Below are 23,285 nucleotides of genomic sequence, written 5' to 3'. Positions count from 1 at the left end.
GCTGGGTTCAGATGACCCCAGACAGATACCTATTTCACCTCCTCTTGAAGACCCCCAGGGTAGGGAGAGCACCACCTCCCTTGGGAGCCCATTCCAGACTTTGGCCACTAACTGTGAAGAAGTTCTTCCTAATGTCTAGTCTAAATCTACTCTCTGCTAGCTTATGGCCATTATTTCTTGGGACCCCCAGGGGCACCTTGGTGAGTAGACCCTCACCAATTCCCTTTTGCACCACCATGATGAACTTATAGGCAGCCACAAGGTCGCCTCTCAACATTCTCTCTCGGAGGCTGAAGAGGTCCAGGTGCCCTAGTCTCTCCTTGTAGGGCTTGGCCTGCAAGCCCTTAACCATATGAGTGGCCCTTCTCTGGACCCTCTCCAGGTTATTCACATCCCTCTTGAAGCGTGGCATCCAAAACTGCACAGAGTATTCCAACTGCGGTCTGACCAGTGCCCAATACAGGGGAAGTATCACCTTGGTTCTGTTTGTCATGCTTCTGCTGATGCACGATAAAATGCCATTAGCTTTGCTGACATCACACTGCCAACGCATGTTCATCTTGGAGTCCACTAGGACTTCAAGATCCCTTTCCGCTTTCGTTCCATCAAGCAGGTCATTCCCTAGGCAGTAGGTATGCTGAACATTTTTCCTCCCTAGGTGCAGCACTTTGCATTTCTCCTTGTTAAATTGCATTCTATTGTTTTCTGCCCATAAGTGCACCTGTCCAGGTCTGCCTGTAGTTGTTCCCTGCCCTCCAGTGTGTCCACTTCTCCCCACAGTTTTGTATCATCCGCAAACTTGGACAGAGCACACTTCACTCCCTCGTCCAAGTCACTGATGAAGACATTGAAGAGTATTGGTCCAAAGACCGAGCCCTCCGGAACTCCACTGCCCAAGTCCTTCCAGGTTGATACCGACCTGTCCACCACCACTCTCTGGGTACGGCCCTCTAGTCAATTTGCCACCCACCGGACTGTGTAATCATCCAAGTCACAGCCTCTTAATTTGTTCACTGGTATGGGGTGGGATACCGTATCGAAGGCCTTGTTGAAGTCTAAGTAAACGACGTCAACCCCTACTCCTGCATCCAGGTGTTTTGTAACCTGGTCATAAAAAAAGACTAGATTAGTCAGGCATGATCTACCTGCTACGAACCCGTGCTGGTTTCCCCTTAGCATAATTTTTCCTGCTGGGCTTTCACATATATGAGCCGTAATAATCTTTTCAAAGACTTTGCCAAGGATCGAGGTGAGACTGACTGGCCTATAGTTGCTTGGATTCTCGTTCCTCCCCTTCTTGAAAATAGGGACCACACTGGCCCTTTTCCAGTCCTCCAGGACTTGGCCCATGTGCCACAAGTGCTCAAATATTCTTGCCAGTGGCTGTGCACTGACATCAGCCAATGCCTTCAATACCCTTGGATGGAGCTCATCCAGGCCTGCCAACTTAAACGCATCCAGTCCTTCCAAGTGACTCTGCACTCTCTCAGGGTCAACGTTTGGTAGTCTGGTGCCCTGCTGTTGTCTCGCTATGATCCCATCATGAGACTTGTCTTGCCCCTTGTTTAGTAACACGGAGGCAAAGAACTCCAAGACCATTTAGGCTGGACATAAGGAAAAACTTCTTTACTGTCTGAGCCCCCAATGCTTGAAATAGACTCCCTCCAGAGGTGGTGCAAGCACCTACTCTGGACTCTTTTAAGAAACATTTGGATGCTTATCTTGCTGGGATCCTATGACCCCAGCTGACTTCCTGCCCTTTGGGTAGGGGGCTGGACTCGATGATCTTCCGAGGTCCCTTCCAGCCCTAATGTCTATGAAATCTATGAAAACTCATTGAGGAGTTCAGCCTTGTCCCCCCTGTCCGTCACCAATTGCTTTTGCCCATTCACTAGTGGTCCTATGCCACCCTGGGCCTTCCTTTTACTCCCTATATATCTGGGAAACAATTTTTTGTTATCCTTAACTTGGGATGCCATCCTCAGCTCCATGGTAGCTTTGGCCTTTCTAACTGCCTCCCTAAACTGCGAGCTGAGGAGGCACACTCCTCTTTAGTAATTTCTCCCTGTTTCCACTGCTTATATGCCGCCCTTTTTGCCCTTAGGCTGCTCTGGATTTCTCTGGTTAGCCAAGAAAGCCTCTTGGCCCCTTTCCTCCTTTTCCCCCTTATCGGGATTGTCTCCCTCTGTGCCCGAAGGATCGCTTCCTTAAGGTACAGCCACCCTTCCTGGGCTCTCATCTCACCAAATTTCTTACCCTGCAGTGCGTCATTGACTAAACTCCTGAGCTCGCTGAAGTCAGCCTTCCTAAAGTCTAGCACTTCCACCCTACTAGTTACCCTTCCCACTCTACAGCTTATGGTGAATTCTATTATTTGGTGGTCACTGTCCACCAGGTGACCACTGATCTGTAGGTCCCCGACCATGTCATCCCCCATTGCCAATACCAGATCCAGTAAGGCATTCCTCCTAGGGGGACCATGTACCTCCTGCGTCAGGTGGAGGTCCTGCACACAGGATAGGAAACTGCATGAATGGTGGAGTTCCAAATCTAGTTCTTCCCCTTGGCGTGGGGGTCTGTAGCAGACCCCTACCACCAAATCCCTTTCCCCTTGCCCTCCATGTATCCTAACCCACAATCCTTCTACTTTCCCCTCCTCCAATTCCGTTTTGATAAGGGTTGATGTATAACGCTCCTTGACATAGAGCGCACCCCCTCCCCCTCTCCTCCCTACTCTATCCTTTCTGTACAGCTTATAGCCCTCAATGTGTATCACCCAGTCGTGGGTAGAGTCCCACCAGGTTTCTGTTAATCTCACTAAGTCATAAGTGTTTTCTGCAAGCAGGAGTGCTAGTTCATCCTGCTTGTTCCCCATGCTCCTAGCATTGGTGTATAAGCACTTGAGCCCTGTGACTGGTGCCTTTGTTGCCCCCCGGCTCTGATGCCCAATGGGCCCCTTATTGCTTACCTGCTTATGGCTTACCTGTGCTGTACTGCTGAACATCCCATGGATTGCAGGTTTCTGATGTTCTCCTTCTGCCTCCCCGTCCCCCATCTGAGCTAGTTTAAAGTCCAATGTAGGAGATCAGCCAACCTGTTGGAAAAAAGACTTTTACCTTTCGCTGAGAGGTAAAGTCCATCGCATCCCAGGAAGTCCCTTGCCAGGAAGTGTGGGTCGTGGTCCAGGAAGCCAAATCCTGCATGATGGCACCCACTCCTGAGCCACAGGTTGATCTCTCTGATGCAGGCGCTGTGATGCCTACTGCGACCTCTGACCAGGAGGATGGACGAGAAGACCACCTGCAAACCCATCTCCCTAAGCCTGGCCCCCAGAGCCCTGTAGTCACCCATGACATGGTCAGGACTACTCCTGGCCACATCATTGGTTCCCACATGGATGAGGACCATGGGATAGTAAAGAAATTTCAACAAGAAATTTACATCAAAGGCAAAAAGCTCAAATAAATGAATTCATTCAGGTACTTGAGAACCACCATCACAAAAGCTCATTTATTATCACAGAAGATGGGAAATCTAAAACAGAAATCAAAATAGCATTGCCCTCACAAAAGCGCTACTCATAAAATTAAATGAAATCTGGAAAAATGAAAAGATCTCAAGTGCATTAAAGATAAAACTTCTTAGAATGACTGTATCTAAAGAGCCCTGTATGGATGTGAAACCTAGACAGTAACAATGGAATGAAGAATTCAAGGCTTTGAACTCTGGTATCTCCAAAGACTTCTGCAGATACTATACAGAGCACATACAACTAACAGCTCTATTAGAGGAGAAGCAATTACAATAATTGGTTTCCATGAGCCTCTACTAGCAGCAGGAGAAAGATGGAAGCTGCAGTGGTTCCATCATGAAATGAAATCAGGAGGTCTGGCAAACACAATTCGGCAGAGAACAATTGGAGGGAAAAGAAATGGAAGTCACCCTAGGACAACTAGCCACCAATATGTCACCACCTGAAAATGAAACTCCTACATCTGAGAAGGAAGGAATGGAGTTTAATTGGGGCATCAATCACCTGTTAAAATAAAATTTTAATCCCGTTATCTCATAAGTGGTGAGGAAAACAGTAACAACACAAACCAAACCCCCCCACCAAGGGCTGGAATTGCAAAGCGTCGGATCAGACTCCGCACTTGTGTATAGGCGCCCCGTGATTTTGTGAATCAAGAAGGTCTTGCATCACAAATGGGGGCACTCCACGAGCTGACCAGGGTCAAGAAGCCTCAGCCTACCGAACTGCCAGGCCAGCTTGTTCCCTCTACTGCCTAACTCCTGAGTGTTCAGCCCTGAGGCCCTGTAGGCCAGGAATTTGGAAGGCTTGGCTGCTACTGACTGACACTGATAACAGCAGTAGGGGAATAGCCAAGACTAGCACTTGGTAATGGCTAAGGCCCTGGTCCATGGAGCCCACTTCATTCTGAAAATGGCAGCTGCGGCTTCCACAATTTTTTTTTTAAGTTCTAGCTGACAAGAACTTTGGGAAAATGGCATTTAATCAGCTCTAGACACAACTGTACATTAACATTTAATTTAAGGAATTCATATCTCCTCATCTTCAGTCCCTTAATTCTGGCACTGGGCCTACAAGTACATGAGCAAAGTCAATACTATGACAAATTCTAGAAGTACCATTGCTATAGGAGAGCTCCTTTTGGCTGCAATAATTTCCAGAAAGATGGAAGCTGGAATCACAGGAACATGAAGATCACCTACCTTTGGGCTTCCAATGTACTTCTTTGTTCAAAGGCCTCATTCTCTGCGTGGCTTACATTAGCTCAGAGGCGGGCAATTATTTCAGGTGTGTCAGAGCTGATTTGGATCAGTGCCTCGACACAGTGGAACTTTCCAGCACAAGGCACGGTAAGGCAGGGGAAGTCTCGGCATGGTGAAGAGTTCTGGCGTGGATAGAGTTCCCGCCGAAGATATGCAGATTTGCATAACACGATTGGCCGATGTTAAATTATTCCCACGTGGCAGATGGCAATTGGCTCGCTAGCCGTATAAAAGGTTAGGGGCATTTGCGCCCTAGTTGGAGAACTCCGCGATTCCCCCTGGAGTGGAACTCCGGCAGCTTGATCACCTGCCAACGACTCCCCGTCGACGAAGCCTTACGATGTATCCTCCGTGTTGCATGCCCGAGTTAGACCTGAGCTACCCAGTCTACAAGAGCTCCTTGATTAGTGACTAGAGATTAGAATTGTTGCAACTACGATTGAAGTGTGAAGTCACTTCTTGCCTGCACTGTATACGACTCTACAGTGTAAGTAAAGCCATCTTTGTTTTTCCAATTGATACGTGTCCTGTCTGTGCCTAATTCTGCTCCGGTGATAGAGAGTACCCATCTGCCCATCACGGGATCGCAGCCGCAACCCCAGCTAGCGTTCCCGAGGACTCCCAATCCTCAGTTCCTCCTTGGCCCCCACAAGGTGAAGGGCTGCTTACTGAATTTTGGCAAACCATCGAGGGCCACATGACAGGCAGCCAGGTGTAGATAAATATTAATTTTCTAAATTTTTATGGGGCCTGGCAGGCCAGGTAGAATGGCCTGGCAGGCCACATCTGGCCCATGGGTCGCATTTTGCCCGCCCATGCATTAGCTGTTTTCAGATCAGTAAATAATTTTATCCATCTTAAGCACAGTTTAAAATGAACTGCTAAGCAATTAAAATCCCCATAGTAACAAGATCTCTGGGTGCGGGTTGACATGTTCTCAAATTGATCATTTTGGAAAGGTTCAAATAACTTATTAGCTGGAGGTTTACAATGCTGATGACTCAGAAAATTATCGGTTGCCTCCCTCCTCAGTTTGAAAGAAGCACACTGATGATTCTCCAGACTTCTACCCAGCACTGTTCAGCTGAAGCCATTATAGATTATTGCCAGAATTTCATCCTTTTCAACATGTAAAGATGTTTCCAGTTGGATTAGTTTTACAACTATCCACTCAAATGAGTTTGTGAAATTTCCTTCTGAACTGCTGACCTGGGTGTGCACAATCATTACTTCTGAGGAAGTGCTTTGTAAATTGTAAATTGGATTTCACAAATCTGTGCTTTGTTTTAAATGAATCTGCAACCTTTTTCCCTCGCTATGGCAGTTAATGTGTCCTAAAAATGTTGAATGGTCCCTTAATGAGGACTGGGATATGTTGTTGCAGACTAATTTCACCATCTTTCAGCTTTATTGCTAGTGGATTTATGGGGCTGGCTTTTAGTTCCAGGCTGTGGACTGCTTGAAGATTACAAGGATCTAAAAATGTCAGAATTAATCGATATTGGAACAGAGAAATCACTGAATATCACTTTACAAAAAATAAAAAAGCGGCAGCACTGGAACATTAGGAATATCATTAAAAGTTTTTTCTTTGCAAGACCAAAGCCTGAGCAAGGATTCTACCATACAAGGTCGGGGGGACTTTCTTCAATCACAGCCGAATTGTGGAAGATCTCATGCAGCTTTTCATGCACAAGGAGTTCCTCTGAGGCAATTTTTAAAGGAGCAGGGCCATCTCTGTGCCACTTTCTCTAGCAATGTAAAGGTAAGATCTCTGGCTGATTTCATGACAAGCATCCAGCAGTGACAGGAGACAATGGTCTAGTCCAGCTGTGGGTACTTGTTTTGGCTGGAGGACCACTTAATACATTTTGGTGTCCTCTCAAGGGCCATCTCTCTCTCTTTCTCTCCTGCCCACCCCCATCCTTTCATTATCCTCCCCACCATCCTCCCTTTCTGGAGTTATAGCATGCCCTGATCCTCTCTCCCACCACCCACTGCCCAGATCTGTAGCATGCCTCGATCCCCATCTCCAACCAGAACCTGCTGGCCCCGTCTCCAGTTTATGCCACCACCTGCCCGGCACAATGGAGGGCATCAGCTGTGGATGTGCCCAGCAGGTTCCGGGTGGGGATCAGGGCACCCACCCAGGTCCACAGCTGCTGCTACTGCATCAGTGTTGGACAGAAGGAATCCCACCTGCCCCACCTGGCACCACATGGTGGCCAGAGCCACCAGCTGCCCACAGGCCAGATCCCATGAGTTGGCAGCTGCCCATCCATGGGCTGGATAGTCAGTTGGTGGGCCATATCCGACCCATGGGCTATATTTTGCCCACCCCTGGTGGCCTGATATCCTCCCCTACACAGACACAGAAAAATTTCCATTCACATCCTAGCACATGATTACACGAGATGTTTTCCCTTCATGATGATGCCACCATACACTAGGATAATATTTTCAAACATGTGCATCTCCAAAATAACTAACTTTTCACTTGAAAATGAATGCAAAACAAATCAGGACAAAAAGGTAGGCACTCACCTTGCCCAGTGGGAGACACATAGCTATGCCAGGAGAAACTGGACTTTGAAGCACATTTGAGAAAGTTTGATGAGGACCTGTTAATGAGAGCCTGTTAGAAGTTCTGCGCTATTATTTCTACTTATGGATATATGTATGGGTATAATACTTACAGGGCTACACCCAGGACTTAATGGCCAAGGTCCAGATGTATAGAGAAACATGGGTGCCCCTGAAGAGGTCTCTGCTTGCAGTGGCTGCCTCTTCTGCCATCTCTTGCAATCCTCTCTCCATAGAACAGACTGTTTTTATTTCCTTCCTTCACACACCTGGGTAGTCGCACACACGCGCACACACACCTCCTCATATTCCTCTGAGGATGAAGCCAGGGAGGCAGGAGACTGCTGCAGTGTGAAGTAGGTGTGAGGTATTGGTGCCTTGTGGAAAAAAGGGGAGTTGCTCCTCAGAAATTAGAGAGGTGGGCATTAAACCAGCAGAAATGATGTTTACCAGATGGCCACTAGAAAAGAGGGGGGAGAATGTTTGTTGGATGTTGCTCTAGGGATTGGGCAGAAAAACACAGACTAGCTGGCTTGCTTCATTTTCATTGAAAGTTTTTGTTTTTAGAGATCTTTATTGAACAAGACACCTTTCTAGGCTATCGCCTTGCTGAGTTTTTCTATATTCTAGGACAGATCTGACAAAATGTGCTAATTGCCCAGACTTCAAGGTTGTTTTCATATTATCCAAGTCTTCCTGGAGCATATGGACAGTGAATGGCATATCACTCTTTAATCAATCACCAGCCTAACAACATAGGTGTAGCCCACCTCTCACTGTGCAAGAGTTGGGGACAACATCCTATTACCTGCAGATGGACCCAATTTGTTCCTAGGAGCTGCTCTAACCAAACTGCTTTTATTTATTGAGCAACATCTGACTTGGCTTTTCACCTTGCTTATACTAAGATGATTTAAAGAGTCCCATTCCCCCTTTGATTTCATGCTTTGTACTTTTCCTCATGGTTTGTTTTTTTTTTTTGCAACTAAGTTTACTTTAGTTTTCTACCTGGAGTTGTCCTACCCAAAGGGCTATATTTTCTAAGCCTCCATTTTTACAACTCTGCACTTGCATCTAAGAGACAGGGTGTAAATTGATTTGTTATGGTCAGTGGCAGCATCTCCATTCCCTGCTCTACACCCCATCTCCTACCTTCACGAGTGAAAGACATGGAACCATATATTTCAGAATAAGATCTTCATTTGAGCATATGCCACTATGCACATATAAAGCTTTGCTTCACATCTATTAAACATTCTTCTGGTGTGTTCAGGTCACAGCTTTACAAAGCTGGAGTTTGGGTTTTGTGCATCTAAATACTGTGTCTTGTACACACAGGTAATATTCTATCATGTACAAACCCTAATACTCAAAAATGTGCGTACCGATGTCCTGGGAGCACAGTGGGGTAGGTTGGATACTCTTTAAAAGGATTGGGCTACTTTACACAGCTGAGTATAGATACCAACAACTTGCTTTTTTACAATCTTATTACATTAACAGGTCACATGGAGCAATCAAAGATGGCAAGTTTCTATGGAGCAAAAACAGTTCTAGGGCCTCCGCATTTCACCTGTACTAAGGGAGGGATCCTTTGCCCCAGCATGATGCTGCACCTAATTGGGCAGTTAATAGGCTGTTAAGAATTGCCTCAGGTCTGGATATCACATCTGAGTACTGTAACAGCTTCTGGTAGGATCCCTCAAATGCCACAAGGAGCATGTTGGAGGTAAGGCCTTGGGCTAGGAAGGATGTATAGGAGACAAGAAGGAGCAGAGTTGTAGCTCCTAGTGCTGTGTGGTTTCTGGGAGGTGCTATGGTCTAGCTGCTCTAAGGTAGGCAGCCCCTCAGGGCTATACAAAATGTGCCAGAGATCACAACAGTGCTGGAAACAGTTTCAGAAAGATGCAGCATGGTTTCAACCTACATAACTTCTTTCCTCTGCAATGAAATTTATTGTTTTGCATATTGTCCCACTGATATCAGACACGGAGAAAAAGGACAGTCTTATTTATTATACAAACAAAAAGCTTAACGAAGTGCACGTCAAACAAAACAGCACGCAGCAACAGGAGATAAACACAATATGGAATAATGACAGCTCCTAGCAACAGTGCATAACACATATACATAGCCATATACAACACTGCTCCCCCAATAATGGAGTCCTTTAAGTATTTGGGCTGGACAGTGACTCACCTCATGCAACCCAATTCAGGGGATGGAGGCATCATTTCAGGGCAGATGGCAGTGAGCTGTTTCAAGCTCTCCTTGAGTCACTTTGGCAACTGAAGGATTTGACAGGTCTAGAACAGCTGATGGACTCATAAGAACTGGCCCCGCTGGCAATATGATGTCTTTTAAATTTGTAGATGACATATCACTTGGAACTTGACCTTGCATTTGGTAATTGCTGTGAAGTGTCTTGTCATCTGGAGTCTTGGCCATGTATGACACTGACCTGGCAGCTTCAAGGACACCTTATTTTACAAGATGATTGCTCTCTGCATCAGTTTTTGGATAGAGAGCAAATACAACAAAAACAGGCTTCATTCAAATTGATGCCAGAGATGGGTCCAAATGAAATGGGTGGGCCCTTGTACACACCAAGCCCTTCTCCAAAAACTTCGTTAAATTCCTTTAAGACATCATGTCTATTGAAGTGTCTGTTGCAATACTGTGCATTCCAGTTAACTTGATGCCTGGTGCCTCAAACCATTTTCCACCTAGCAAGCTTGTTCTCTGTCTTTTTGCAATTACAAGGCAAAGAAACCCTGAATACTTTTCAAAATGGATGTTGATGTAACATTCTCCTTTTGAGCCAACTATTTGTTTATTGTAGTCAGGCAAGTCTTGCTTTGCTCGGACCAACAGGAGGAGGATTTTGAGGCCAGAGCAAGTCACATGTTGCTTCTGAAACTAAGACAAGCTTTAATCCTGAGCCTACTTTCTTCTGTAGGGCGGGGGGTCTCCACTGTTGGCAAATGTGGTAGCGTAGACATAAGCCAGTGGTTTATAGGCGTAAGTTCTATTCAGACCAGCCACAGTATTTGTAACACAAGGGAGTGAACCCTCCTGCTGGTACTTCTTTTCAGATAGCTTACATTTCTCATGATGTGTACAATTAATGTTACCCTTGTGATTGCAGGGATAGCACTTGGCTTTATGGAATTAGCATGGGTCACATCTGTGGCTTCCACTGCAGCTATAGCAGTTTCCCAGGGATGAACAATTTATTTTCCTGCGAGCTGGTGGAGAATTTTTTGGAGAAGTCCTTTGAGATTGTACTTGGTAAATCTCAATCTCATTTTCACAGATGACACGTGACTCCCAGTAAGTGGAGGAGCATGGTGAGCAAGTACTTCTTCTTGAACAACGACAAATGTCAAGTTTTGCTATATGAGGAATCTGCCTTATAGAGTGCCATCTTGAGCCTCACACAAGAGTTAATCACTCAACAGAGAGTGAAGACTGGTAATCAAAAGTAGAGTTCTCAGTCAAGCAACTCAAGTCAGCTATGTATGCTGTGACCTGTTCCTTTGGTAGGTGAACTAGCTTTGGTTGAAATGGGACCAACGTTTCAGATTGAGTCAGTGCAAAGTGATTTTTCAGTAGTGTGAGCATTTTATCATAGGACTTGCCACAGGGTTTGGCCGGAGATATGAGTGAAGAAACCGTGTTACAAACCTGTGAGCTGATGACAGCTGATGACACTACACATTTTTGATTAGCCTCAATAATCTCACCAATTTCCAGAAGGATGAACTGGTCGTTGTAGGAGTCCCAGGATGATGGTTTGGCCACATCAAACTCTTCAATACAGACCACAGTAACCGTGTTACCACCCCATGGGAAGGAAAACCCTGGTCTGGGCTTCCTGGGTGGTACAGGCACCTTCTCCTTTGCAGCACTCAGCATTTGCCATTCAGGATGAAGCACTGGAGGCATTTCCTGCTCACTGAGATCTTGTCCTTGTTGCTTAACTGAATGTCTCACAAGCAAAGCAGCAGGCAGCAACAGGAGATAAACCCTGTATGGAATAGCATCACTTCATGGCAGAAGTGCATAACATGTATGCATTTCTGTACATTAAATACATAATATTCTATAAGATAGGTAGGACTCCAGTGTCATGCATCTACAACAGTGATTTTCAGCCAGGGTGTGGCTGGAACCTGGTGCTATGTGATACCACTCAGTATTGGCACTGTTAGGTATACAAACACCTACACGATTCACAAAATAAATCCAGAGATTTCAAATAAGAATCTATCCAAGACAACTACATATTGCAGCCTTCTGCAAAGGTAAAGATGTTATAAACAGGAACACCCAAACCCTAGTACACAAGAAACTGGGTGATTTACATGTCTTTTAGTCTTTTCTTCTGCCCCTGTGGCTGCTAGGTACCACTCAAACCTTTGCCTGAATGCCCTCCAGCTCTCTGCTATACTGCCTGGTAGTAGAAGGGCAGGTGGAGTTTGCAACTTCCATAACCAACTATCCTTAGACTATAACTGGAGGAAGATCACTTATAGTAGCCCTTGTCCTTCCCCATGGTTGAATTGCCCCACTTGTTCTTAGGTTCCAACTTCTTCAGTTTGGATATTAAATTCTTTCAAGTTCCTTCTCGTTTCACACCCCCGACGCCATGTAGTGATCACCAGGTTCAATAAGCATAGACGTATGTGAATGAGATGAACTAAAACAGTGGTGCTCAATCTTTCAGCACCATGAACAAGGTGAGTGGCTGGTCCATAGACTTAATCCTGCATGGAGTTGGGCTCCATGCACCTGGATTCCTCCTTGTGCCACCTAACTTGTATCCCATGCAACTGGATCCTGCCTTATGCTGCCTGGATAGGGCCCCATGCACCCAGATCCTGCTCTGCACCACCCAGAGAAGGCCCTACATACCTGATCTAGTGGCCAGGGCTACGATATCTGCCCATGCGTCTCGAAATTTGGCAGCTGGGGAACAGCAATTAATGCTGCTATAGCTCCCCTGACACCAAATTTTCGGGCCATGGAGAGACCTACGGACTGAATGATATGGCTTTGTGGGCCAGATTTAGCCCACAGGCTAGGGGTTCAGCACCCCCAAACTAAACAATGAACTTTATTGTGGAACTGTAGGCAACCTCTTCAGAAGCTTGGTCTCCTACCTAACAGCTACTATCTAGTAGTAGTAGTGACCATCTCCCAATTCCCAAGTCTTCTAAATTAGAAAGTGTCTCTAAATTATAACTTGTATCACTACACCCAGGGCTCCTCCATCCTGTTCAGGCCTGCTTCTGAGCTGTCTATACTTCCTTGTTTGCAGACTCAGTGTGGAGCAGAATTATTTCTCAGCAGTGCTCTGAGGCTCACTTTATAAACTGGATAAATGTACCCCAAGACTTTTGCTCCTTAGTCAATTCCTGACATGCATTTTAGCCTAATTCATAGGAGGAGGAAATGTGGGGGTCTCGCTGTGCATAGAAGTGATTGAGAACTCTTATTCTGAGTTTCATGCCTGAGTGTTTGCCTCACACTTTTTAGCCAGCTTTTTTGTTTTGATACCGGAGACAGAAAGAATGTCCAGGAAAAAATGTTTAAAAGGATGGGCCTATTGCACATAAATAACATTTCCATCACTTCTGCATCCATTTATCATTCACTGGGTAGCCTTTAGAATTCATCTTCATCTGGCAGAAGTAATATCATAAAACACCATTTTTAGGCAGAAGTACAGTGATACCAGCTCTTCCGTCCTTGGCTTGCTAGACTTATAAAACCTGAATCTTGTTATTTGTATAATACATAAGAGGAAAAAAGAATCAGTCAATTGAGATGTTCAGGACACACAGAGTCACTAAGGAAATGAATTTGTTGTGGAGGATTTTACATCTTGCAGTTCATGTTGACCAACCTGGGCATGAAAGAAAGCAAACCTCTTGGAGATCACTTGGATGATTAGGTTAGACTCAGCTACTGCTCCTCTTTATGAAATCCCTCCACCCACAGCTATTGTCCTGGTCTGAATACTCTGACATTCTTATTCCACATGCACTATACCAGACCAGAGTCTCTGGATTACTGCAGATGCCTAATAGGAAATTCTGGGGATGTTTCTCAACACAAAAAAAATAACAATACACACAACCTATTCTTTTACATCTTTATTTGTTATTGATTGTTTTGCAAGTACATAGAAAGGACTTTGACACAGTTTACAGTACAATAGCCATTTATATTACCTTTTCTCTTTCTACTTTTTCAGGGACACTTGATCATGTTTGGCATCAAACAAAATAAAGAGAAATAAGTTAAGAAGGGAAAACAGCAGAAATGGTACCTTCTTCAATTCAAGGGCATAAGTTCTGTCTTGTGAAGTGAGGCCAGGCAGATAATGATCTCACTGATATACCATTAGACCTTACTTGCATTTTCAGACCTTATTGCCAGGGAGGAGAGAAAGGGGAGCCAGTTTCTCGTCCCTGTGAAAGCTTTGATCACAGCCACCACCTCATTTGCCAGAGGCACATTGAATACGAATGGCTTTGCTTGCTAGTAAAATCCAGTTCATAAGTTTGTATTCATCATGATAATACAAGTCTTGCCAAAAAAACATTAATACAGTTAGCTCCCTGGGTCACTTGATATTTTGCTAAGAATACCAATACTGTACTGTGATATGATGTTACCAAGGCAAATTGATAGTAAAGCAGCCAGATATCTGTACCACACTGAGAAACCTGGTTCCACTCTCCTCCCCATTCACCAATGTAACTCCATTGGCTTCAACACTCTTGAATGACAATGATAAAATGTAAGGAGACTCAGGGCCATTGTGTTCAGCATGGGCACTCCAGTGCTAAAGACCCTTTCATAGTCTTGAGAAAGTGCAGATGTGTCCCAAATGCAATTTGCTGTACACAGTACAAGTGAAATATCTCCTTCCACAGTTAGGAAAACTGAGGCAGAGAGTGCCTTTTCCCAAGGCTACAAGTAGAGAACTGGGAAAACTAAGATTAGAATTCAAGAGCGACTGGTTCCCTCCAAGTCCTTTGCTTAGGAATTTGATATACTGAACTCCAAGTTTCTGTTATATAGTTCCTCTCTTTATAACATCATTTTTAATGATAATTAAATTAATTATGGCCTGGGATCATCTCTCAAGGAGACATAATTCTAGTCAGGAGTTTAGGGAGTGAAATAATATGCACTTGCTACTGCTCTCTGGCACTTATTGTGGCAAGCCATACGGTGGTGTTTATATGCAACATTTTAGGCACCCCGCACCAAACTGACTGGCACTGACCTTACTGTAATGTGGTAAATTACAATAGCCCAGCATTTAATTTTCTAGATTTTCTTCAAGATTCCCTTCATTATTTAAATAGTTTTCTTCCTAGACAATTTAGGTACAAAGTCCCCCCCCAACCCCCACCCCTTGCATAACATTTTATATATTCCCCCTTGAAAAATAGCATCTGCTATGACAGACCTCTAGTAAATATGTGAATAACGACTAGTGGGAACCCACTTATGACCCCATCCATTCCTGAGAAGTCTCTCTTAACCAATCAAACCACCAATCTTCTGCTATGGAGATAATGATAGCCACCCTTTTTACTTCACTGAGTCTACTCTCCCAGCAGTGGATACTGTTAGTGAAGGGTCTTTGCGGATTAAATCTGTCTTAAAATCTTAGCTCAGAACTGTTTTATGCCAACCTACTGCACGTAAGTCTCCGCTATAACAGACCCCATGCTGAACAATCCCACAGAATTCTAGATGGGAGTAACAGTGTCAGTCCAATTCTTAGTTTTTCTTCACATCAGTATTAAATGGTCACGCTATTAATCAAAACCTTGTTTGAGAGCTGTTAACACAGAGGACCTACCCAAACTTAGAAGCCAGATGAAAACTAGAGCTGTTTGGAAAACACAAAGCAGTATTCTTACTTGTAGTTATCCTGAAGTGCTCTGTCCAGTGCCTCACAAATAAAATTAAATACCAGACAAAATCAGTTTTGTATTTATCTTGACATACTAGTTGCAGAGTATTTTTCTTCCTCAAATGTCAACCTTTAGGACTTCTTGATACATGAAAGCTGTATACTGGTATAGGTAACATGGGGCAACTCCTTTAGCATAGGTGTAGTTATACCTGGAAAATGGTGCTTATATTCCTTTATGGGAAGAAGGATAAGCTATTCTCTTAGACAGCACCTTTATACTGGGAAAACTGACCAGAGATTGTACCATTATTTCAATTAAAAAAAATCACAGCTCTAATCAAAATAGTTATACAGGAACCCAAACTAAGTAGATCAAGCCTAATTTTGCAAAAACACTGGGAAAGAAGGTCCTTTCTTATTTTAAAGTCAGAAAAATGAGAGAAAGAAGATAAGTATTTGCCCAGGGCCAGAGAAGAACTAGAAGACAAGAAGTTGCATTTATGGCTCTGTATTCTCAACATACCATGGTCCTCCCACAGTATGATTATGAACAGTTTTTGAAGTGAGAGACTCCTCATCAATGCAGAGTCAAAATGTTTCTCTGCTCTGGAGTTGTGTAAGTATTTTCTTAGCATTGTTTCTTTTCATGCAATTTCCTCTTAATGCTGATCTCAAACACATGATAGGATCCAACTATGACTAGATCCACATGACTGGATCCAACTATGCTTTGGTTACTGTGAATTTTCAGTTAATTGGGGGCTTATTTAATGACTCTAATAACTTGTAAATCACATCCCATGCTATCACAGCTATACTGCTTAGCAACAAAATAGCAGTTCTCTGTAAATTTAATGGAAAAAGAAGAACCTTGTCAAACAGGAAGGTGCAAGGTTATTTAATTTTGATTGTCCTGTAGCTGTTGCATGTTCATTTTAGTTATTAGGAGTTTGGGTCCCAAATACTTTTCTGCTCCCTGAATCAGCAAGAGCCAAGAACTTATTGCTTTAACTCTTTCCTTACAGGAAACTTGAACAGTTTAGGGAAAGGACTCATATCCCTGACTCTTCCCTAAACACTTCATGTGAAAACTTGGCTTTTGCCCTTCCTCCCCACCCACCCTTCTTTCTGTGACCTCATAGGCATAAGCCTATGTCCTACTGCAGCATCATTCAGCTCCTTTCTAATGATGGCTTGGATGAGAAGGGTTATTGGGAAAGACAGAGTGGTTTCTATAAGGAAAATATAGGGTTATCACTTGTCTAAAGAAGGAGACTTATTTTCCATGCAAATTAGACTCTTTCTGGATTGTACATTTATGAGTTTCACCAACTACATACACCAGGGTCATACTCTGGAAGGTGTACCCTAGCCTTGTTAGTAATGGTTCATAAACACCACAGGACCTGTAGATACATTCAGAAGTGAAGGCTCAGGATTGCTCCCACTATTCTTAGTGGGAGTTTGCCACTGACTTATTTTTAAAAGGTCCCAAGTTTTCCACAAATGGAAATAGAAGTCCCTATGCCAGACGTACCTTTGCAGTTCACTATAAACACAACAATCATTCCCCAATGAAAGCCAACAAATCCCTCACCATGAGTCAGAATCACCATGATAATTGCAATATTTCCACTCCAGATGATTGATTTGCTTATGTGACTTTAGCACCGGCAGTTACAAGTTTGCATGGTCATCTGTGCATACAGGTAGTGCCATGCTTGTTTTACATTGCAACCTCTGGCAGTACGATCACTTCTACAAGGCATTTTTGAGCCAATGCTTATTAACAATCCAATTGTACAATGTTGTTATTAAATATTTAGGCATTCAATTCACCCTTTTCAACAAAACTGGTAATGTTATGTGCGTAAAAATGCCATTTACACAGTTATTCATGGCTGGAGTGTGACTACATAGAAACTACTTACAAAGCCCTTTTAAAAAAAACTATAATTGCAAAACAAACGTTGATTTCCTTTCATCAAACTCCCATTTGGAAACAGGGTCTCTGGCAAGTCAAGCCCAGGCTATGATTCAGTTGAAATCTGTTTCATTGGTATGAGATTTGATGAAACCTAGTTAAAAGGAGAGAGAGGGAAGATTAAAAAAAGGCTACATACAGTAGTACAAATGGGCTACCCCTCCCCCTAGCCCCGATTGCAGCAATATCTAGTGTAGCACACAATACTGCAGTCTCAGGTACCCCATCACTGAGTTGTTCTTAATACATGAACAAAGCTGGGTGGGGGAGAAGGCAAAGCAATTTACAGAATACCCAAAGGCTAACAGGATGCAATGGTCATGGAGCTAGCAGGACAGCAGATAGATAACTGTACACTCCCACCCTGTACAGTGAGTGTCACTGAACACCCAGCACCTGATTTATACCTTGCACACACTTGGTTCACACATGCAATTACTCTGATGCAGGCTAAGAGGGACATGGGGGAAATCGTAAACATTTTTGATCTATTCATGTCCAAGAGAGACAATATTTGACTCAAAGAACTTCTGGTTGTGGCTAGTGATGTGGCTTCCAGCATGAACACAAGACTACGAAGGAATTCTTAGTATAATTAACCACCATTACTCTACATGAGCAGCTCCTCCACCTGCTCCTTATCAAACACTTGACAAAGAGTAGGTCTCCTGTCACAATAGGCCCAGACAGAAGGATTCCAAAGCTGGGTTGAAAAAAATCAATGCTTGGGATCTCCACAGCAGGGCCTATAAGCCAAGACCATTCCTGCTGCCAGCCTGATAACAGGCAGAAGCCTAGCACAAAGAGCAAGGACGATCTAGATGTAGTTAACTGCTCATCTGGTTTAAGAGGCAAATCTTTGAGTATTCTGGGCGTAGATGATTAACATATTTCAGTGCAACCTCTCACACTGCATTTTTCTGCTTCTTCTTCCTACCTTTTTTATGTTACTGTATGGAACCTGCTAACACAATTATAAAAGTATAGCTATAAAGGGTCTGCAATCATTAACAACCTGTTGCCTGCAGAGCTGTACTTCACACTGCTGGATTTCTTGAACTATTTTTCCTCAAACTACAATAAATCATCATTTATGTCCAGTTCTATGTGGGAGCTACTGCTAAGTAAAGCTGGGTCCACAGAATGTATAGTTGTGCAGAATGTTAGGGAAAAGTCTTGGTGGAAAGAAAGAGGTACTGTATCTTGATTTTTCAGAGCTCTTTGCACAGCAGGATAATAAATTGCTGTCACATATACAATGTGCGTGTGGGGGAGAGGGGTGCATGTTTGTGCACACACACATGCGTGTGTGTACGTGTGTGTGTGTGCACACGCACACATGTGGAACCACAGGAAAAACACTTTCAATGCACAGAGCCACACAGATGGGTTTCAGAACAGCTTCAAAAAGCAGACAAGCATTATAAAATGTAGGTCCAATTCTGCTAACCCTGAGAAGCATATTATGCATGCACGGCTCTACTACAGTCAACAAAAATAGTGGAAGAGGAAGAAACTCTGCTAAGGATAAAGCAGCATGTAGACCTGCACTTCTGACAACAATGGCAAAATTCATTTCCTATGGAGTGGAGGTTGTGCAACTGCTATCATGGTTTTCAATATCATCCCAGTTTTGCGTTTTCCATTTGAATGAGCGTACTCCATGAAAATTAACATAGGAACATCTGAAATTACATCTATCGCCTGTGTCCACCACCATTCATTCCCATGAAGGGGCTAATTCCCAGGAGGTGTTGAGGCCCTGTGGCTCCTACTGAGGACAGCGAAGACTGCAGGTTCTCTATACCACATTTAATGAGGCCTATATTTAACTGCTTGCTATGAATTAATAAAACTGAAAGGTGATTAAAGCAGCTGGTGAGGATGACTTGTGGCTGGAAATCAGGGAGTAATCAAGTTTGAAATGCAGGGAGTTTCTGGGATCACTGGCTTAAATCCCAGTGGTTTCAGTCACATAAATACATAAGTATGTGAGTGAGAGTGAGTTCTTGATCTGTCCTTCAGATGTCTGCCCTACATGCACATCAAAAACCACAAAGCATTTGGTTAAGATCCCTATATCTTTAGTCAAAAACTGTCCTTCCTACTTCCAAGGTTGTAACAGGATTTGATTACCTACAATTCCTCAGTGCAGAAGAAATGGCACTGCAGGACCTCAAGGCACAGTCAATATAACATTTTTGTAGCCTCGGGTCTTAAGGGCCCTTCACAGATTGATAAAATAATGTTAAAAATGGTGCTGCTTGGAACATTCTGCAGGAAAGCACTAACTGGACAGTGACATTATCTCCTATATGAAAAACATCCCAGGTAAGCAGCTGTATTAAAAAAAAAAATCACCTCTGCATGAGAATGAACTCTATTTCTTACAGCTGCATTAGTAAAATATTAACATAAACATTGTGTTAAGGAATCATTTGAAATTAAATACCGCCCTCTATTCGTACTCCCTCTACCCTGTACAGCATTTCTGTTTCTGAACATGACAAATTTTGAAAACCCAGTTGTAAAGCTAGTAAGTGCTGATGTAAATCCCCATTAGCCCTACCAACAAATGAAGAGGTAGGTAGCTACAGCTAATCTCTCCACTATTTAGACTGCCGTTTTGATGAGGGAGAAAAAGGCTGCATATACTCTAGAAGTATGCTGAATTATTTTTTAAAGATGAAATAAAAATTAAAATGTTAAGTAATCATATTATATAAAGTATAATTTTATAAAATATTAAACAATAAAAATATAATATAAAATAAAATGTTAAACTAACAAAAAGGATAAGAAAACACCAGCCAACTCCCTCAAAATTACCTTTGCATGGTTGGGTGCCCATTCATTACATGAATGAAAGGTTGCTCTACCTTGCTACCTGGAAACTATTTTTACTTTCAGATAAAGGCCATTACTAAAGACCATTTTTAGCCTCAGTCTTTGTACAAAACTGCCTTTAGCAAAGTCAGTTTCACAGCTGGAAGCAGGTGACAAGGACAAAACACAGACTTCACATTTAAAATAGATTCTATCATTTTTTAAATTTAGGTAACATTTCTTTGAATCAAAACCTTGTAGAAATTGATGACGGTGTCTAAACTTTTTTTTTTTTTTTTTACTTGGTGGCTTGAACTTGGACAGTTCAATTTTTATTTTTTTTTTTAACTGGAAAGCCGAGCGATTGATATTCAACCATAAAATATTAAGTTCATTTTTAACTGTGCTATTTTTTAGCTTGATACTAACTTTTGTTGTCTCTTTGTAGCTCTACTATTGAATTTAACTTTCATAGGAGAAGAGGGAAGCTGAAACGTATGCAGATAGACTTGCCATGTCTGTTTTATAATGAGATACATCTATAAAAATATGATTTTTTATTCTTTTCTCTCTCAGTCTCATCAAAGCTATAAACCAGTTTAAGCCAAAACAGATTACCCTGCCAAGGTGATCTATAAGCTAGGTGGGAGCAGATCTGATTTAAGTATACAAGATAAGCCAATACTTTGTCTTCACAGCCTAGAGAAATCCAGGGTGAATTGTTTTTTATACAATGACAGTCCATAATAAAGATTGGCGACTCTAAATCACTTTTCACTTGGCATGTGGCTGCAGTGAACGTCCTCTAGGAAAGATTTTTTCAAGCAAGTAAACAGGCTGTGAAAATAAGAACGCACAATCAAATCTCTCTCAAAGAAATCACAGTGTCATTAAAACCTTGTCTCTCTCTCTATGTGCATACGTACACTTATTTATAAAGATATATAAATAAAAATAGAAACACAAACATATATATATACATATATATGCATATACACACACACTTTATAATTATGATACAATGTTTATGTTACACACATACACATATATATTAGACAGCTTTTTAATGAGACAGGGATTTCTTTGAGAGAGGTAGAGGCAGCACCCAGCTTTCATCAGGATAAAATTAAGTGCAAATGTACAGTCGCCCCTTAAAGTCTCAGTTTAAACAGATAAATGGAACATACGAGTTATTTTAGCTAAATGCTTTCTGTGGCCATTGCAAGAAACCTCCATCCCCAGAAATGTTCCGCTCCATAATCTTATTTTCCTTTAGTCCTGGTGAAAACTGTACTCCTTCCCTGGCCCAATAAACCACGAGAGAAGTCTGCTTTCCTTATACCAGTGTGATATAATTAAAGTCACTACCAACACAGGGATATTTCTTTTGTGCACAGATTTACTGAAAGTGGAGAACTGTTTCATAGGAAATTTTAAAAAGTAAGGTTCAAAGGTAGTTTCAATTATGTACTTTGTGAACAACAAATTATGCAGTGAAGTGGTTTTTATAGCACCTTCTTACACTCTGCCCATTGCAGGTCAATCAACATTAACAAAAAATCCTCCTATTTAACTGACTCTGTTTGCAGAAATGACCTGCTTTTCATTTTTTTTAAAAAACATCCATAATAGCAAAACACAATATTGGCTCTGGTTAGCAGAAATGCAATTTTACAGATGCAGCTCTTGAAATTCCCTGGACTTGCAAGACTATTAATTAGTGTTAATAATTCACTGAGAGCCAACAGTGAGCATGAAACCTTATAACAAAAATAATATATAATACCTGCTCTGAAGTCTTACATTTATCAGCCCCACCCCTTCGGGGAGACTCCCTAAGGGGAAGGAGCCCAGAATAGCACATTCTAGTGTAGCACTGGGATCAGTACAATTATTCTGTATTCTCACACCACAGCACAGTAAATGCTCTAAGTAGCTTCATCACTTGGGGGAGTGAAGTCTTTAAATATATGAGGACAAACAGCATCTTAGGGGTGTGAGAGAAGAATACAATCATGTAATGCACATTTGCTATGTGCATCATGTAAAGGACCTGCCTTGCTAAATAAATATACTAAAACTATATATATCATCTTTCCATTGTTACTGGGTCAGCTTCATGAACCTATTACTGAAGGAGCAAGACTGTTGAGAGGGAACCGAAACAGGGGAGGGTAATGGCTTTCTGGATTAGTGCCGAGTCAAAGTTTCCACTACATGGTGCAGCATAAAAGACAAACCAAAGATATCACTGGGAAAAGGTGACAAATGGGCCAGTTTCTAACCCAAGTGAGTGAAAGTGCAACACCTTTAATGCTGGATAAAGTAGGGTTACAGCTAGAGCAGTTTTGCTACAGTTGTATTCACTATACCCTTATACATAGTTGATGCACAGCTCCCAAGCAGTAGCTCTCCCCTGGCTTTGAAGCCACTACAAATGTGCATTTACCCCTACCCAAACAGGCTCAACTATTCATCCACATCCCTAAGCAAACCACGATGCAACAGAGATGTTTTATTCCCTGAACTATCCTTCCCTAATGCTCTATGATTTCATTTCAACCCCCTCCCATTTCCTCAGTTGTTTCCAGCCATTTCCTAGCCCCATGGCTAACACCTCTTTTGTATCTACCTTAGTAAGCTTACAAATTCCCTCCCTGCTCTCACTGGATGCTTCCTGGTGACCTAGACTTCAGTACCCCCCTTTGACAGGTTAAACCTGCTAGATTACAAAGAAAAGGTCTGCGTGCTATGTTAAGAAGGCTGGGTTCTGGAACTCAGAGAACTATAATTGGTTATACAATGACTTACAGCAAAGTCACAGCCAGTGCTTTTCTTGATGTCATCCACAGACAATCCTTCCCAGATTTCAATCAGGGTCAGTCCCTTTTTCTTGTCCACATCAAACACAGCCTGTCAGGATCAAATAAAGTAGGAATCATGTTTTAATATTAGGTCAGACGTTGAGGAAATTTCTATTAACATAATGAAAAAGGTATCAGCCTTCTAACTTACAACTGTCCAGCAAATATCAGCACATCATTCATTAGCACTTGAAAGAATATTAAAAAAAGAAAAAATATATATTTATTTTGGGAAAAATCTGTAATGTGTTTTATTTTGGATGAATTAAAGCCCTACCTCAGACAAACT

At 42.6% G+C, this 23,285-nt stretch overlaps 1 protein-coding gene across 1 annotated transcript in view; it reads right to left on the bottom strand.

The window, feature by feature from the left end:
• Positions 1–13,523: 13,523 nt before the first annotated feature.
• OXCT1 (3-oxoacid CoA-transferase 1) overlaps positions 13,524–23,285 on the bottom strand; it is a 147,792-nt gene continuing 138,030 nt past the window's right edge. The window contains exons 16-17 of the mRNA XM_006274734.4: positions 22,944–23,045; positions 13,524–17,400 (exon numbers count right to left, since the gene is read on the bottom strand). Of these exons, the coding sequence (XP_006274796.2) occupies positions 17,353–17,400; positions 22,944–23,045 (150 nt within the window). The 3' untranslated portion in view covers positions 13,524–17,352. The remainder of the gene's footprint in view (positions 17,401–22,943; positions 23,046–23,285) is intronic.

The sequence above is a fragment of the Alligator mississippiensis genome, chromosome 3 (assembly GCF_030867095.1).
Source record: "Alligator mississippiensis isolate rAllMis1 chromosome 3, rAllMis1, whole genome shotgun sequence".
NCBI classification, from domain to species: Eukaryota; Metazoa; Chordata; order Crocodylia; family Alligatoridae; genus Alligator; species Alligator mississippiensis.
This window is presented reverse-complemented; position numbering and strand designations above follow the sequence as displayed.